Genomic DNA, 16,503 nt, shown 5'->3' with positions numbered 1-16,503 from the left:
TCTGGGGCTTGTTATGGCAGTAGGAACTGGCCCTGAGCATGGATAAACCAGGCCTGCCCTGGCTGCTGACATGAATCTCTCTCTCACGATATTTTCTGTTTGGGGATGGATGCGTGCTTGGACTGTTTAATCCAGGTGTGGGCTATCACTGCTTAAACCAAGGTTTGTATAAAGTCCAAGGAAATGTCAGAGCTTTTTTCTGAGTCAGAGCATTGTGTATGTTTGTGACAGGCCTTGATACCTGGTATTTCGGGGTTTTTTTTCTTTTTTACTTTCCCTTGACTACACTAGAGGACAGGACAACACAAAAAGATGGATAACTTCATCATGTAATAATCACAGCTTTGCTTTTTCCATCCACGCTCTAAGTTTTACATCCGTAAGCACTGAGGGTGTGTTTCACCTATCTGGCTCTGGTTGTGTGCAGCCTAGGTGGCTCTGCCTCAGGCCCCCCACCATCTGTGGGACCCAGCGCTGTGACAAAGGGGGTGGTCAGAGATCTGCTTTAGGAAGGCAGGGTCTCCATGTCAGGGGTCCCAGCAACGGCGATGAGTGAGTGAAGCTCCCCGATGCAAGCTGCGAGGCGGGGCACTGCCAGCCCAGCCCTGGAAGTTGCTCTGTGGGCTTCATTAATCTTGCCCCGAGGGCATCAACGTGCCCGCAGGACACCCCTCGGCCTCCTGCCTGTGCAGGAGCTCCTGCCTTGCACTGCACCATGGAGGCAGACCCATCATTAGCCGCTGGGCCAGGGGGTGGTGTGGTACATGACAGCTGGTAAATCTTGAAAATGGCTGAGCTATCTAGGCCACCCTTCCCTATGCATCCTTTCTCCAATCGACTGCCTCTGTGCATATTCAGACTCTGAGCTTGAAACCAACAAAAAACCCAACAACACATGAAGTCAGAGATGCTTGAGGGAGGTGGCGTAAACCAGGGTTTCCTTCATCACATGATGCTTGTCACAGCTGGTATTGCATAAAACAGGGCTGAGGCTCAGAGAGGCTGCTCTGACCTTCTGCCCCCCAGGGGCTGTGGGGGGAAGGGGGTCTCAGCCCTCCAAAAAACACCTATTGACAATTCTCCCACAGCTCCTTACATTTGGGCAGGATCTCTCCTGTAGTCACTTTTTAGAAGCAAAAATAGGTTTTTGCCTTTGCTAATGCTTGTTTTTATGTACCGCTCCAGATGTCTCAGTTGGGGCATCGCAGGTTCTGCAACTGCCAGTTCATTTCTTCTGTGTGTGCTGAGGATCTGGAGTGGGGTTGTGCTACCCTTTTAGCACAGGTTGTCTTTGTCATACCATTTCCAGGACAAATCTTCATTCTTGGAGGGGCCATACGAAAGCCAGGTTTTTCTGTAGAAGTCCAGTGAAGTGAGACTGCTGCTGTGTTGGTCCATGTGTGCTGGCTGTTGCAGGTGTTTACAAATAAAGCTGCTCTGGGTGGTGAATCTTGGCTCAAGGGTACTCTAAAAGTCGAAAGGCTTGTGGTCACTCTACTCTGACAGGATATCTGAAATATTTTGTATGTCTCCAGGAGAAGATGTATTTATCATATCCATATATCTATCTGCCACTGTTTATCTTGATTTCCTAATCATTTTCTGTTTTGTCACTGAACTATATGATCATGGTCTGAATGAAGGGAGTGGGGAAGACTGGGGAGAGACTGTACATTGCAGGATGTGCTCTGAGTTTCCTTTTAGACCTTTCAGATGTAAATGGACCCACATCACCTAGCTCTCCCATCTATTGGGCCTGACCTGCAGGTCACACTGGACACAGAATTAGACTGTTTAGACTGTCATGGTGGTTTCAGGTCAAGTGAAGGAATTGCTTCGTTAATCAGGTACAACCATACAGGGCTCATTTCCACAGCCTGTTGGGGCAAGAGGTAGAGTAGGAGAAGATGCGTGTAGTCATGCTGAGTGGCAGGAGCAGTGTGTATTCCTGCTGCCTTGTTTTCAGGCCAGCACTGTTCTGATCTTCTGTCTACCCTCGTCCCTCCTGCTTTTAAACAAAACAAACCTAAAAGCCAAACCAAACAAGAAGCCAGTACATTGACTGTTCCCTTGATTGTGTGATGGAGCAGAGAGATAACAATGAGAAGTGTGTCTTGAAAATAAGGAAACAAGGTTTGCCTTTGGGTGGAGATGGGCGTTAGTCATACCCACTGCTCGCGCTCTGTTAAACAAAGGTCATGAAAAAGTTTGCAGGGAAGTCTTCTAGTTTTTCCTCTTCATGCATGGAATTCCAGCCAGCGCTGCTTCAACCTGAGGTGCATCTGCAGTGTGTCTTTGTGAAAACATCCCATCCCCTCTGCACAGTGCCAAACATGCTGGGGATTTAGACCTCCCCACAAACTGAGGGATTTCCTTAAATACATGTAAATCAGAGCTCTATTAAGAAGCAGAAGGGGAATAAACCATTGAGAGGCTTTCCTCTTTTTTTGCAAAGTCTGTATGTACCATAAATTGGATAGGCCCCCCTGAGACAGGGGGAACCAAACTCTTAAAACACATAGTAAAGGGTTAGTAATTGTTTCAAACAGCTGACAAAAAATGCTTTTTATTACAAGGCTTGAGTTCTCTTTCAAATGTGAAGCTGCTTGTTCATTTTGGCATTGAAGGCTGCTTTTACATCTCCCTGGGGACAATGGTAAAACTGTCATCAGCTCAGGCACAGAAACCAGCCCATTGTCGAACTGGAGACAAGAAACCAAAAGTTGTTCTGCAGATTTCCAAGTCCCTCACAGCTTGTTTCGGACTTTGCTGATTAATCTGTGCCCTCTGAAAAAGCTTTTGTTAGGGAGAAGGGGGAGAGAGGTGAAGACAGTGTTACGTGTGGATGCGACCAGACTCATTGGAGGCATTTGATGCCTGTGGGTAGGTAAGCTACTTGGTGATTTTTCTGACATTCAGCTGTTAGTTGGTGGGGTACAAGAGCAAGGAATCAGCACTTTTCACACAGTTTCACTGAAAGATGGACAGGAGCTGGATTTATTCCTATTGTCACCATGGGCAGGAGAGCAGAAATCCCTGCTAATCCTGTCCCGAAGGTGTGACAGAAATGCTGATGCCTGCCACAGCTGATCAGGGAGAGTGGGGGGGACTTTGGGAGACAGAGGTGTGTGATGGGTTTCCCTGGCAGTGCTGCACACTGGTGTGCTCTGCGCGGGAGCCAGGTGGGGACATGTCTTCCCTACAGCTCTGGGAGGTGTGGGGAAAGGAAGGGGATGAGCTCGGAAGTATCAAAATTGCTAGGTGAGATTACATTCTCTATAGTATAGAAAGGATATCCTGTCTCTGAGGACACGTTAATTTGCTTTTGCCTGTCTTGTCTCCCCTCTTTATTCTCTCTTTCTGTGGTTTCTTTCCCTGCATCCCTTCCCCTGTATCTTTCTTCAGAGCATCTATTTTGTATCCTCCCTCCTCCTGGTATTTTCCTTAGGTGGCTCTGATTATTCAGCAGTTCTGCTGAATGTAGTTTGCTCTCTGGAGAAGGAGAAATGCTGCACCAGAGCAGCACTTGCTGCCACTGCCACAGACACAGGTCGAGCAGAGGACAGGCTCCTTTGCCTTCTAGTGCTGAGCAGCAAGACGGTGGAAAGGCACAGCTGGAAGGCAGTGACGGGGGTGCACCCTGCATAGTCCTTTTTGAGCCAGCCTAGGTAAAAAAGCCAAAAAGCTGCTTTTTTCCTTTCACAAGGCTTTCCCTGAATTAATTCACATTAACGTGTATGAAAAGTAGCTGAAAGATCTTACAACGTAGATCAGCTGGGACTTTTTAGGTGCAACATAACTGTGAACAAGGATCTCCTCCATGAACAACTGCAGGGCAACCCTGGTGTAATAGTATTGAATTGCAAGATTTCACAGCAGTATAAAGATGTTCACAAGAGAAAACTTGGAAAGTGAACTAAAGAATACTGTCAGGACATTTCTTCTGGTCCTGCCCCTCATCAGTGGCCTGGAGAAGCTAGTAAGAAGTTTTGGGGAATTTCGGGGAGTGTTTGCAGAGCTGGCACTCAGGACTGGCCCTTCATGTCCCACCTTTGGTCATGCTGTGGGAATGAGTTACGTGTGTACGGTCTTGAAGCAGGGATGTTAGCATCGGGTAGGGATCAGCAGGTGGTGCAGGCATCGTCCCTGTTGTGGCCACTGCTCGGTGTTGGCATACAGCACACCCTGGGCTACCCCTGTGTCCCTGCTGGTGCTGGGAGCTGGCCTGCCCCTGCTGCCCTGCAGTGTGGTGGCTTCTGCTTGCACGTCTTGGGCAAGAGGCTGGGTGCTCCCAGGGCCCACTGGTGTCCTCCCACACCGTGTCGGGGGGAAAGCTTCTGTGCAGCCAAGGGCAGTCGCTTGCTGTATAGCCTGGGGAAGGCTCACTTGCCAGAGTAATACACCACCAGGGATGCTCATCTTCCAGAAACTTTGGCATTAAGAAGGATGGGACGTCAAGCAGCAGGTTTCTGTGGTTCAGGCAGTTTTTGTGGCAAAACTCAGGAGGCTTGAGGTGGTGATTGTTGGCTTTTGGTAAGAGTGATGGAGTTAGCCACCTCTCTCAGTGTGCTGTAGGAGCAGAGAGCCTGTTCCTGCAGGTGGTACACTGCGTCTTCCCTCGGCAGTCGTCAGCTTTGTGGTGATTAGTCCTAGATGTTTGTCCTCCAGTGACAGTCTTAATGTAACATCTCCAGATGCTGGAAATTAATTTTCTCTGTCCATCCCTCTGGAGTTAGTAGAAGACTTAAGGCTTCCTTCTGCCAACACAACAGCACCAATGAATCTCTTCAGGATCACTGTGTACTGAATTTGGATGCCTTCCCTGGTACCTCCTGACAGCTTTCTCCTCTTGCTTTGCAGATCACAGGCGTTATCCTTCTCGCAGTCGGCGTCTGGGGCAAGCTTACCCTTGGCACGTACATCTCTCTCATTGCTGAGAACTCCACCAATGCCCCCTACGTGCTCATCGGAACGGGTACCACAATCATTGTCTTTGGGCTTTTTGGCTGCTTTGCCACTTGCCGTGGCAGCCCATGGATGCTGAAACTGGTAAGCATGCCGAAGTGCCTCAAGCAAGAGGGGAAGAGATTTTGTTGATGTATTGGGATTACCACCACCACCTGCCAAGCTTCACCAGATGTTAATGTGGTTTTTTAGGCACATAAGCTAGATTTTATTGATCTTAATGTTCAACACGTGTGTCTTTTGAACAAAGAATGGGAAAAAAAATCTTTGCCAAAACCAGTTGTTGATTGAGTATGAATGAATTTTGCTACCACACATTGTACAGGCCCATGTGTGCTTGGGAGCAGGGTGAAATGCTGCTGATGAATTAATTACTCTGTGAATAATTCTACAATCATTCTGTTTTTCTGTGAGCCATATAGATAGGTATATTTACAATCTTAAAAATGTCCAAAACATCATAAATGTGAAATTCATTTGAAGTATATTTTAAAGGGGTCATTTTAATACCCTGATGTGAAATCTATGGAAAAAAATAGTTGATATTTTCTAAAAGCAGACCAGCCTTTCTTTTTCTCCTAACATTCACTAGACTAAACCAAGTCAGCCCCAGAAGACAAAGCTCTGTATGGTATGTTTGTCCTCATCTCAAAAGTAGCAAGGACTCGAGGTAGACTAAGCAGAGGTACAGCAGCTGTGTCTCAGTCTAGTTTAACCTCTCTGTCTCTAAGTTTCTCTGGTCTGAGTTTTTCAGCCTACCTTAAAATGCAAAATAACTATAGGTTAACTATAGGTTAAACAAACCTATATGATAAACTGTATTTCTAGGAATATTCAGGAGCAAAATCCTATATGTGTAATGGTTTGGAGGGTGGAAATAGCACTTGTGAAGCCCTAAGATAGTGGAAAAAGGCTTGACAGTACAAAGCATCTCCTGCTGCAATATTTTGGGGCTAAGGAGATGGATGATTCTTCTCGAGTTTGAACTGAATTTTAAAAAAGGACATCTTAAAGAGAGTTAATTTCCTCAACTGATGGCACAGTAAGGGAGAGGTGGCAGCTGCAGATCAGTCAGCAGGTAGATGCTGGTGGCCAGTCGTCATGTACCTAACACTGTCGTAGGTGCACTACTGCTGTCTCTTGCTGGTGATGTGCTGTCAGGGTGCATGTAGAGGCTTGTTGGAGTTACTGCAGTCCAGATAGGAAAGGGATAAAGGTGAATGGTGATATAAATCCATAGGAAATCAGGCTCTACTAGTTGCTCTGTAAGTTGTGTAACTTTTAAAGGTATGCCACTAACAGTGGCATGTGCTATCCAAGCATATGGTTTTATTTCCATTGTACATGTGAGACATATTTCAAAACTTTCTTTCTCTCCTGAACAGAATACAGGCAGTGATTTGACAGCTGCATTAACTGGAGAAAAAGATTTTTCTAGTTCTGCCTTTACTGTTGTCCTCCCTTCCCCAATAACCTTCCATTAAAAATAAATTTTCATCTTTCCACTAAATCCTGCTAGGACTGAATTTAATTTAAAATGTTTCCTTTTTAAATTAACTGTTATTTAGCACATGGAGAAAAAAGGTAGTTTTCCCTCCAGAAGATTAAGCCCCAACTTCAAATTTTACCATCCCACTTTGCATCTTTTTCTTTGCCTTCTTTATTTCTGCTTGGATGTATTTTTAATATTCTGTGAGTGTCTACACTGAAAGTGCTGTTTTCAAGGCTTATTTAGCTCTGGATCCAAATGCTGCTCCTAAAGCCAAACATGGGCCTTGGCTCAGCAAAGTATTTGAGGCATCTGTCTAGTATTACTGTGAGAATATTTCTAGTTAAGTCAGTGGTTCAGTTCATTCATTGGAGAAACTTCAGGAATCAGGCAGCAAATCCCAGTCTAACAGTGAGATAAACACAAACCAAACACTTGGGGAAGCTTATTTACTTTAGCAGAGTGCCATGCAAACATGAAGGGTCTGTCTGTACTCCTTACTGCAAGATCAAAACCTGAGTGACTTGTATCCATCTCTGGCATGTGAGTGTGTTTTAATTGATGTGAGAACGCTAAGAAATGTGGGAAGAGAAATGTCAGAAAAGCCAGTAATTAGACAATACATACCATCTGTGAGTTGTATAAACATATATAATATATTCAGGTAATAACCTACATATCTGCTCCAAAAGACCTGTGGTTTCTTAACATCTTTAAAGGGTGCCTAGAGCAGAAATTTAAATTTTATGTGATAACAGAGCAGTATGTGTGCTGAGACAAAAGCCTGTCACATTCTGACTTCTCTTGCCTCCTTCGTTTTCAGTATGCCATGTTCTTGTCCCTGGTGTTCCTGGCTGAGCTAGTGGCTGGCATTTCAGGGTTTGTGTTTCGCCACGAGGTAGGTGGAAATGGGTCGAGTTTGCATATGGCAGTGCCTCCCTGGGCAGGAGCTGCTGAGGAGTTCTCTGGACCGTGGAGAATGTGTAGGTCGCTGAGCTCGGCAGCTCCATACACATCTCCAGGGATGTGGCTGATGTGCAACAATAACATGTACAGCTCTTAAAAACTGATGCAATTCCAAATGAAGGGATTTAGACAAAGCTCTTGTCCTCAGCTGCCTGGTAATTTACTCTGGAACTATCATTTTTCCTGTGTCTATCATGTAAGATCTTTGCTCTTTTACATATGCTGAGGGCTGCAAAATCGATCAAATACTTTTCTTAAACACAGCTTCTTCAGCTAGGCAAGTGCTTGTTTATATAAGGCAGAGAGCACTTCCACATCAGACCAGACTCAATGTTTTGTAAATATTTTTCTTTTGGGGGGGGGGGGGGGGGGGCGGGGAGGGAAGGGAGTGAGGTGGGATTTTGTTTCTATCCTGAGAGTAAGGAGAGATTAGAAATAGAATGAGGTAGGAAACTGGGACAGGAAGAAGCTTAAAAAAGCTTGATGATCTAGATTTGTAGTAGCACTTCTGCTTTATCCACTGTAATCAGGTCTATCTCCAGCTTTAAGTCCATGGACCTACATGCCATTAGTGCTGAAGCAGAACAACTCCAGAGACCCTCCATATCTCTTCTCTTTTTATTAACTGGTTTTCTAGTCTCCTCTTTTGACATGAGATTTCCCTTGCTATAGGCTTTTCTGGTGTCTACCCTTGCAAGTGGTGGATAGTTTTTAATTTGATCCTGAAATACCTGTCCATCTGCTGAGCATTGCCATTTCATCTGTCCTAACCTGTGGCAGCCTCAGGCTGCTGCTCCCATTTGGTCACAGTCTCTTGTGAAGGTCACAGCCATGTGGGTTGCCCAAACCGTCTGCTACCCAGCCCCTTTACCAACCAGTCAAAGTGCCTTTCCCAGTGATATCCCTGGTCTTCTCCAGCTGAGACACTTCTTGTTCCTTACCCAAACACCTTTGGTGCTGGGGACAAGGGCTGCTGCCTCATCAGGGGATTCATGTCTTCTTTTGATGCCACTGACTTCTGTCACCAAGCTTCAGCTCCCACCAGGCATCCATGAGCAGAGAGAAGCACGCAGTCTCCTTCAGACTTAGTTCTGGAACAAAGTGTTTGGGGAAAAAGCATCAAAGGATATCTTTCTTATAGATTAAGTCATTTTCTGGTTTTTAAAATGTAGCTGTTTTCTGGGGTAGTTTTCTTTCTATGTCTGATAGACCTCACTTGAAAAATGGCATGAATGACTCCTGAGAGTTAAGAGGGAGCTCTGCCAGCTCAGAAAACACACTTAAAAATGAGCCAGAAGGGCTAGTTTGGGTGCCCTGTTAGATTTGGAAATGCATTTGCTACCTGTGAAAACTGCTTCAGATGTTATGCTTTTTGTTGCTCACATGAGCTGTTTTTTAACTCGTCCTCATAGATCAAGGATACTTTCCTTAGGACATATACTGAAGCAATCCAGAATTACAACAAGAACGATGAGCGGAGCCATGCAGTGGATAACGTACAGGAAAGTGTAAGTCTAAAACTGGATATTAAAAATTAATAAATAAAGAGAGACAAAGCATACGTTCGGATTTGATCACAGAACATGAAGTGTGGATGTCTCAATCTGTAAGCTGTATATTGCCTGCAAAATTAGAGGCTGGCAAAACTGATCTGAAGAAAAAGTATTTCAACTGACATGCTTGTCCAAGATGCTTAAGTTTTAATGAACATCCATCTAATAAAGACAAAGCCTGTCCTACTTGCTTGTTGTTGGTCCAGATCTTGAATTAGGTTTAGGGGCCAGTTTTATCCCTGAAGAACACACTTTGTTCTTAACAGAATCTGTCAATAATGAAATGTTGTAAATTTGTGCTGGATGAGACAAGATTTTATAATCTAGCATGCTGTATCACTGATAAACTGCAGCAGTTCTCTTCACAGGTACAGTGAGAGGCTGGCAAAGGAGACCTAGTGAGCCAAGGGGAGAAACAGAGTGTATTTTCTCCAGAGGAAAAGGGGATGGGCAAATGTGCTGCTAAGGTCAGCAATGAAAGCTGTTCTCCGGCCATGCTGGAGGGATGGATTACGTTCTTGGTGGAAGAGCCTTTCTGACCCACAGGGTGTGATAGCAGGGCAGTGGGAAGTTGCCTTGCCTTCCAGCAGGGCACAGGGCATGAGCAAATGCCACAGCATGGCCAAACTAGTTGGAGATGCCAACCACAAGGGACCAAGTCCACCAACTACAACACAGAGCAATAAAATTCACATTTAGAATCCTACTGGAAACTGCACAATAGCAAGAAGCTATCCCTTCAGCTCACAATACATTCTATGAGCCAGTTTGCTTTTTGTATGATTGTAACTTGCTGAACGGATATTTTAATGTAATTGTATTGATGACTTCTAGATCTTCTTTAGAAATTAAAACTATTATGTTGGACCCCTCAGCGTGTTTGAAACTGTGCCTCTAACCTGACTTCTCCAGGTTAGCAGATTACTGGACTGCTCTAAACTGAGTATAATCTGCCATCAAATTGTCTATTTGCCTAATGTTAACCTGTATTTTGAACTTCTGATTCCTTGGAGTTGGCTAAACTAAATTGTTTTGAGTAATTGTTCAGTGTTTTTGTCGTAGCAAAATGTTAATTTCATTTGTAGCTCTGTTTTTACAGAAACTGCATTTATAAGCCCTTTTCATGCAGAAAATTCAGCTCGTACTCCATATCTTTGAGTGACTGTCTTCTAGCTTAGCATCTAGAGCAGAACATCCTTCCCAACTTAGAGTTTTTCAGCTGATTTCGTAGACACACTGTATGAACATATGGGCTCCTTCTATTCATGGCTCAGTGAATTTTCCTAGAAATTATTTTGGTGAGTTAGAGAGGCTTGCTTCACCTTAGCAATTTAAACTAGTTCGACCCTGTATGTGTTACATGTAATTCTTTGTAATGCTTTGGGTTTTTTATGGCCATTTTTTTGACTGCATTGTGAGGCTCTTTCTTGAATTTCCAGGATCATCTTTAATTGAATAAATAAATAAGCAAAGGATACAAAAAAATTTAAAAAGCCCCAACAGACTTTCAACTGAAAAAGATACCTTTATGGCTGGACCTTGGTCAAATGTCAGAAATAATAGCTGTGCTCATAAAATGCCTTTTTTTTAGTAGGTTGTCTGCTCTGATCTTTTGTAAATGACATTCCTGATACTTCTGTGATAAATGGGGCAGGGGGTGGTGTCTGCTTTCCAGAACTGGAAACAACCTGTTTGTATTTTTATTATGAGCTTATTAAGTGGGCAGTGATGAATCTGTACTAGTTTTAATTCTGATTTGTTTGCTTGTTTGTTTCAAATCTGCCTCTTATTCCTCATAGCTGAGCTGCTGTGGCATTCAGAGCTACACCAACTGGAGCACCAGCCCTTACTTCTTCAAACACGGCATCCCTACAAGCTGTTGCATGAACTCCAGTGACTGTAATACTCAGGATCTGCGCAACATGACCGTGGCTGCCACTAAAGTAAACCAGAAGGTACCAAGTAACATTGTGCCAGAGGCAGTTTTTATGAAACCATCCAGTACACCAGTGGAGCGTATGGCTGCTTACAGTGGCATTTTGTTTCAAATGGTTGGTTGATAATGTGTGTATTGGGCTGGAGTGATGGTAAGGATTGGCTTTGCCCCCCATCTTACTTTCAAATCCTTTAAGGTGGCCTTTCTCAAATGACCAGGTGCAGCGACATTTCTGATGAGGAGTGTATTTGTTCCCCTTCCTCACAGCAGAGGTTGAGGTATGGCACTGCACACAGAAGCAACACCGGCCGGGACAGGCATGTGTGCTCGACTGCCCTTGAGGGTTAGGTTGGTCAGCACTTTTCTGCTTCTCTGCTCACTCCTGAATGCTGTAGGGTTTTGTTGAGGACAAAGATGTAGCTAGGTGGAAGGAAGGACAGGCTTTGCTCTTGCTTATGTTCAAACAGTAATTTCAGTCCTGGAGTCTGTCATCCTGAAGCGAAAACATGGGTAATTGACAACAAGCGCTGTGGTTGGCTGGTACATTTACAGTGACTCTTAAAATCTTTGAATGTGTGCTGCTGCAAGTATAGCACGGCCAAAGTGACCCCTCCCCTGGGGTCACCTGAAGGAGCAAGTTGGGGAAACAGAATAGGGTTGGGAAAGCAGGTTGAGAAAACAGGAAGAAAAGGAATAATTGGAGAATAAAAATAAAGAAAACACAAAGAAAGGGAGGAATAAAGGTAAAACAATGCAGCATATATAGCAGACACTGCACAGCAGAAATACAGCTCAGGTTATTGCTTTAAGTGCTAGTGCATCATCAGTTCTTTCTGTCTCACTTGAGATTTGCAAGAGAGGCAATAGTTTGTTGATAAAAAGAATGATATTGTGGCCAAATCACCATGTTAAGTTGCAACATGGCTTAGTCAGACTTAAGGATTATTTTCTCTTCTGTTTTGTTTTCAGAGTTGAATTTAAAAAAAATAAATAAAAGTCCTGAGTAGATAACAGGGGAAATATGAAAATGCCTCTCTGTCCTCTGTTTCTGTCTGTTTCACCTCAGTTACCTGTGAATCAGGAGGTTGGAGTGTTGGCTGAGCACCGCCTGAAATATCTTTCTTTGAAAACCAGGCTAGTGGACAACATTTTCTAACATATGTTAAAAAAAGATACTAGAGGATTATTTTCTACTAAGCCTTTCTTTTCTGTAATAGTTTAATGTGAGCCACTTGTTGCAGACAGATGTGGAACATTAATGACATCCATCCGTTAAGAAACACAGTCGCCACCAGCAAAGTAATCTTGCTGGGTTGCATGGGTATGAAGGATGAGCCACTTCACTCAGTTGCGCTTCGTGAACTTGTAGTAACATTCAGGTTTTGCAGAAGTGGCAAGAAGGATCTAGGGGATGTGCAGTACAGCCAGCATCCACTGCAGGCAGAGTGCCTCCTGCACAGCCCATCCTGAGCCCCTGCTTCTGCCCACCTTCCCAGCAGGAAAGGTGTCTGATGTGACTGGTATTCTACCAGCAGGTCCCACCTTTTCAGTTCAGAACGGACACGCACTCTGAACCTTGCCTGGCTGCGTAACTGAGCAGGTGCCATTTGCATTCCCAGCACCAATCTGGTGTTTCCCCAGAGTGCCAGGCTTGCTCTGCATGCACAGAGAAATCCCTGTCCACTTGCAAGTTCCTCTTGGCAAAGGATGCCCGCTGAATTGTAGGAAGCAGCTGAAGGATGAATGAGCTTGTGCTTGTCCAGGGCTGGTAACTCACTTCCAGCCATGCTTGTTCCTTGCTCTCCTGTCAAATGCATGAGTCACCTGACAGAAAAGGACTGCTGATTCCTCAGGAAGCAGTTGACTTAATTACTTGATTTAATTACCTAGGGGAAGTTTGGATATCCTACAACATTGTGTCCCATTTTCTGAGATAGCCATTTGTAGTCAAAGGTTGTAAAGATTTCTATTTAGCAGTTGTGAGATCTTGGAGTTGTCCCAAATGTTTGAACAAGGTGGTATGTTTCTGAAAGGAGCATGGGAATAAAAAGCAAGCAGGAGGAAATGTTGTGTGGACCTATGCTTTCACTTCAGATAGGAAGCAAACGTCATTGCCTCTGACCCATGCCCCTTGCTCATCTTGGAAATAGGCACTTTGCTCTCTGTGTGTTGGAGAAAAAGGAAAATACATATTGTCTGTGTCGTGCAAGACCCTTGTTACCAGTCCTGTGGATAGGTGTATTTGGAATACATCGTTTTAGTGGATCTTGCAAAACTATCAGTAAGACAAGTTCTCTATGAGCTAATCAAATTACTAGCAGTTTATTAGAACTAGTGATGAATTAGCCAAAGAGGATTAAACTAATGATCTAATTGCAGGACTAAAAGACAACATTCCTGGATTTTCTTTGCCAATTCTGCCACTAACTTGCGTAGTGACCTTGGGTAAATCATTTAGTCTCTCTGTCTGTTTCTACATCTCAGATGGGACTAATACTTAGCTTTAAGAGCTGTCATTAGGATTAGCTAATTAATGTTCATATAGTGCTTTTAATCTTCAGAGTTCATTACCACCGAACCTCAAGAACTACTTCTCTCTAAATAAAGGAACAGATGTGTGGAGTCAAGAATGTTCGGATACTTGTTAAATTGTCACTTCTGTCCTCTGAATCAGCACCCAGATGTGCGCACACAGTGCTTCACATACTTCTGTACTATATATGCAACTCTTCGGGTGATTCTTGCACTCTCACTCCATGCACAGTAAGGACTGAGCAATTAAGCCGTATGTATGCAATGTACTTCAGGAAACAGATTATTGTGATTTGGGAAAGCATAGTCGTCAAATGAGGAAAGTGATCAAAACTCTCTCACTTGCATGTTTTTTTAACGAGATCTTCTGTCTCCCTCAAATTACCATTGCTATTAGATGTTGCATCTCTTGAAGACTGTTGAACAGAACATATTTCAGAAGAGAGAGAATGTTAAGCCATGTCAGACAGAATGAAAGCACTGCTTGAGAAATCTAATCTCATTTCGTAACATGTAAGACACACACAGCTATAGTTGCTTGATGTGTTAAATAAGCAAGCTTGAGTCTGACCTACTGTACACTGTTGTAAAATGAAATTAAGGATTAATATGTACACTTAAACATTTCAGAAATGAATTACAGCTGTGCTGGTACTCAGCTACTATTAGGTTTACCACTTCATTACTCTGAGGATTAAATAAAATGTCTTCTGATATTGTAAAAGAGGTTAAAGAAATGATAGAATTTAGTTCACAAATGGCCTGTCTCTAACAAATGACATTGTCCTTTCCTTCTAGCTGTCATTTTTTACAAGCATCTAATGCTCTGAGGTCACATAAAGAGTTCCTAGAGTGTTTGCAGAAGTGAGAGGTGTGTGAATGGAGGGGGAATGTGGACACTCTTCTCTCTTACAGGACAGGAGTCCAAACTGGGAAAGGGAACTCATTGTTATTTCTGTTTTTTCCAACTTCTGATAAAGTGAATAAAGTTATAACCTTATAAGTAGCCTTGGGACTGGCCTTAAGCTGAGAGTGGTGCTGGTCATTTGAGGAAGCGTGGCAAAAGGGACTAAGAAGTGGCTTTGGATTGTGTGGGCAAATGGGTTAGTAATGAAAGAAAAAATAGATGTTATCTTTCTTTTTTTTCTTCAAGTTTTGTGTCACTTGTTTAGATTCATTTAGGCACCACAAACTAGGAAAGCTAATTTCAAATGCTTTTTTGAGGGGTAGAGTAGGTGAGGGGAGAAATATAGTGAAAATTATCATACTGAGGGGGACATCTCAGAAAAAGCCTATCCAAGAGAAGAGCAGAAATGTGTATGAATCTTCTGGCCCCAGTGTGAGATGTGAATTGAAGCACAAGTCAGCTGATGGAGTCAGGGTCTGAGCTACAGAGAGAAAATTGGGTTTGGGGAGCAGGACAGGGAATTTTATGTCCAAGAGCAAACAAACCAAGAAATTTCATACAAAATCCTCAATAACTTTGTTACATGGTTTAAAGTTATATACTACTCAGTACCTTGCCTGGTGTCCTTTGACAGGTGAAGGCAATCAGAATGCCTCACTGGACGCCTGAAGCATGCTTGTATTAAATATCTGAAGTATTAAGAAATCAGCATCATTTATTCATTTTTGACACCTGTATTGTATTATAACATTATATTGTTACTGGTTTGGTTTCTGGTCAAAGCTATATTCTTTTTTTAAAAACAATGCAAGCTCACTTTCTTTAATAAGACTTATAAAATGAATGCAACATCACATTTAGCTTTTAAAAGTACTGAAATACATTTGTTTCTAAAAAGAACTGGTTTTGCCACCACTTTGCATCATTCACTCAGAATTGCTATTAAATAAAAAGGTGACATTGTTGGAAATTACAGCAAAAATATTGTCTAGCCCAAGTCCATTTTAAATGAGAAATTTGTATGTATGCATTTGTGGCAGGGAAGGTCAATACAAGGAGTAATTATGTTTGTTTTTCAGGGCTGTTATGACTTGGTGACCAGTTTTATGGAGACAAATATGGGAATCATAGCTGGAGTGGCTTTTGGGATTGCATTCTCACAGGTAAGTGCATAAATGCTTCCCTTCCCACCTTTTTTTCCCCTCTCTCTTTTTCTTTACCCGGACTTCAAGGAAGGAATGATTATGGAAAGGGACTGAACTCAGCATGCTCATTAGTCCTGAGGTCATCTGTTCATTGATTTTCTTTTTTTCAACTTAAATGAAGTTTCTCCTTGGGAATATCAGTTACGGTTGAGCTAATGACTAGCTCAAGGAAAACAACTTGTCCCTCCACTGGGTCAAATAGAGGTTAACCCAATAAAACATTGGCTTAAATGGAGCATAAACAGCTAAGAAGACAAATAGCTTATCCATAGTTTGGATAGGCTTCTGTCTTCTAAGCACTCTTATTTTTTCTTGAAGGAGTCTAGAATTCAAATAAGAGTTTACCTTTAGGCCTCCCTGTCCCAGACCTGGAGACTGGAGGGGGCACCTGGTTTTGGTGACTGATTTTATTTTTTTTTCCTTTTAGCACTGAACACTGAGCAGAGATCTGCCAAAATCAGGTTATTTAACCAACTCCTTGCCTGCACCAAAAGGAGTTTGACATGGGAGGGTCAAAAGGAGAGCTAAGAAGGTGTTTTCTGCTCCCTGATATTCAAACTGCCTTTAGCTAGACAGAGTTGGGGAAGCTAAAGGTCTGGTCAGAATATTCTGATCAAGAAGGGACAGGGAAACACCTTTTTCTTTCAACAAGATACTCCATTATACTAGTCACTTTGAGTGTGATGGCAGGGAGTCTCCTGGAAACATGCAAAAATGAGAGAGAGGGAAACACAGGCAATGCAAAAGTGCATGCAGAATGGTTCAGCAAAATGCACAGTGATGTGTATGGTACCTGAACCACTTCTACCTGAGAGACAATCTGCCTTCTCTCTGTGGAGAGTACATTGTACAACTGCAAATGTCATATTCAAAAACTATCATGCAACTTTAATTTGTTTCATTCACACAATATTAAAAATCTGGGTCCTGAGGCAACACTGAAAATATGA

General features: G+C 43.1%; 1 protein-coding gene across 1 annotated transcript in view; it reads left to right on the top strand.

Moving 5' to 3' along the window:
* TSPAN7 (tetraspanin 7) overlaps window positions 1-16,503 on the top strand; it is a 103,690-nt gene that overhangs the window by 79,172 nt on the left and 8,015 nt on the right. Inside the window, exons 2-6 of the mRNA XM_074858539.1 lie at window positions 4,861-5,049; window positions 7,278-7,352; window positions 8,833-8,928; window positions 10,773-10,928; window positions 15,428-15,511. Of these exons, the coding sequence (XP_074714640.1) occupies window positions 4,861-5,049; window positions 7,278-7,352; window positions 8,833-8,928; window positions 10,773-10,928; window positions 15,428-15,511 (600 nt within the window). The remainder of the gene's footprint in view (window positions 1-4,860; window positions 5,050-7,277; window positions 7,353-8,832; window positions 8,929-10,772; window positions 10,929-15,427; window positions 15,512-16,503) is intronic.

The sequence above is a fragment of the Strix uralensis genome, chromosome 2, assembly GCF_047716275.1.
Source record: "Strix uralensis isolate ZFMK-TIS-50842 chromosome 2, bStrUra1, whole genome shotgun sequence".
Classification (NCBI taxonomy): Eukaryota; Metazoa; Chordata; class Aves; order Strigiformes; family Strigidae; genus Strix; species Strix uralensis.
This window is presented reverse-complemented; position numbering and strand designations above follow the sequence as displayed.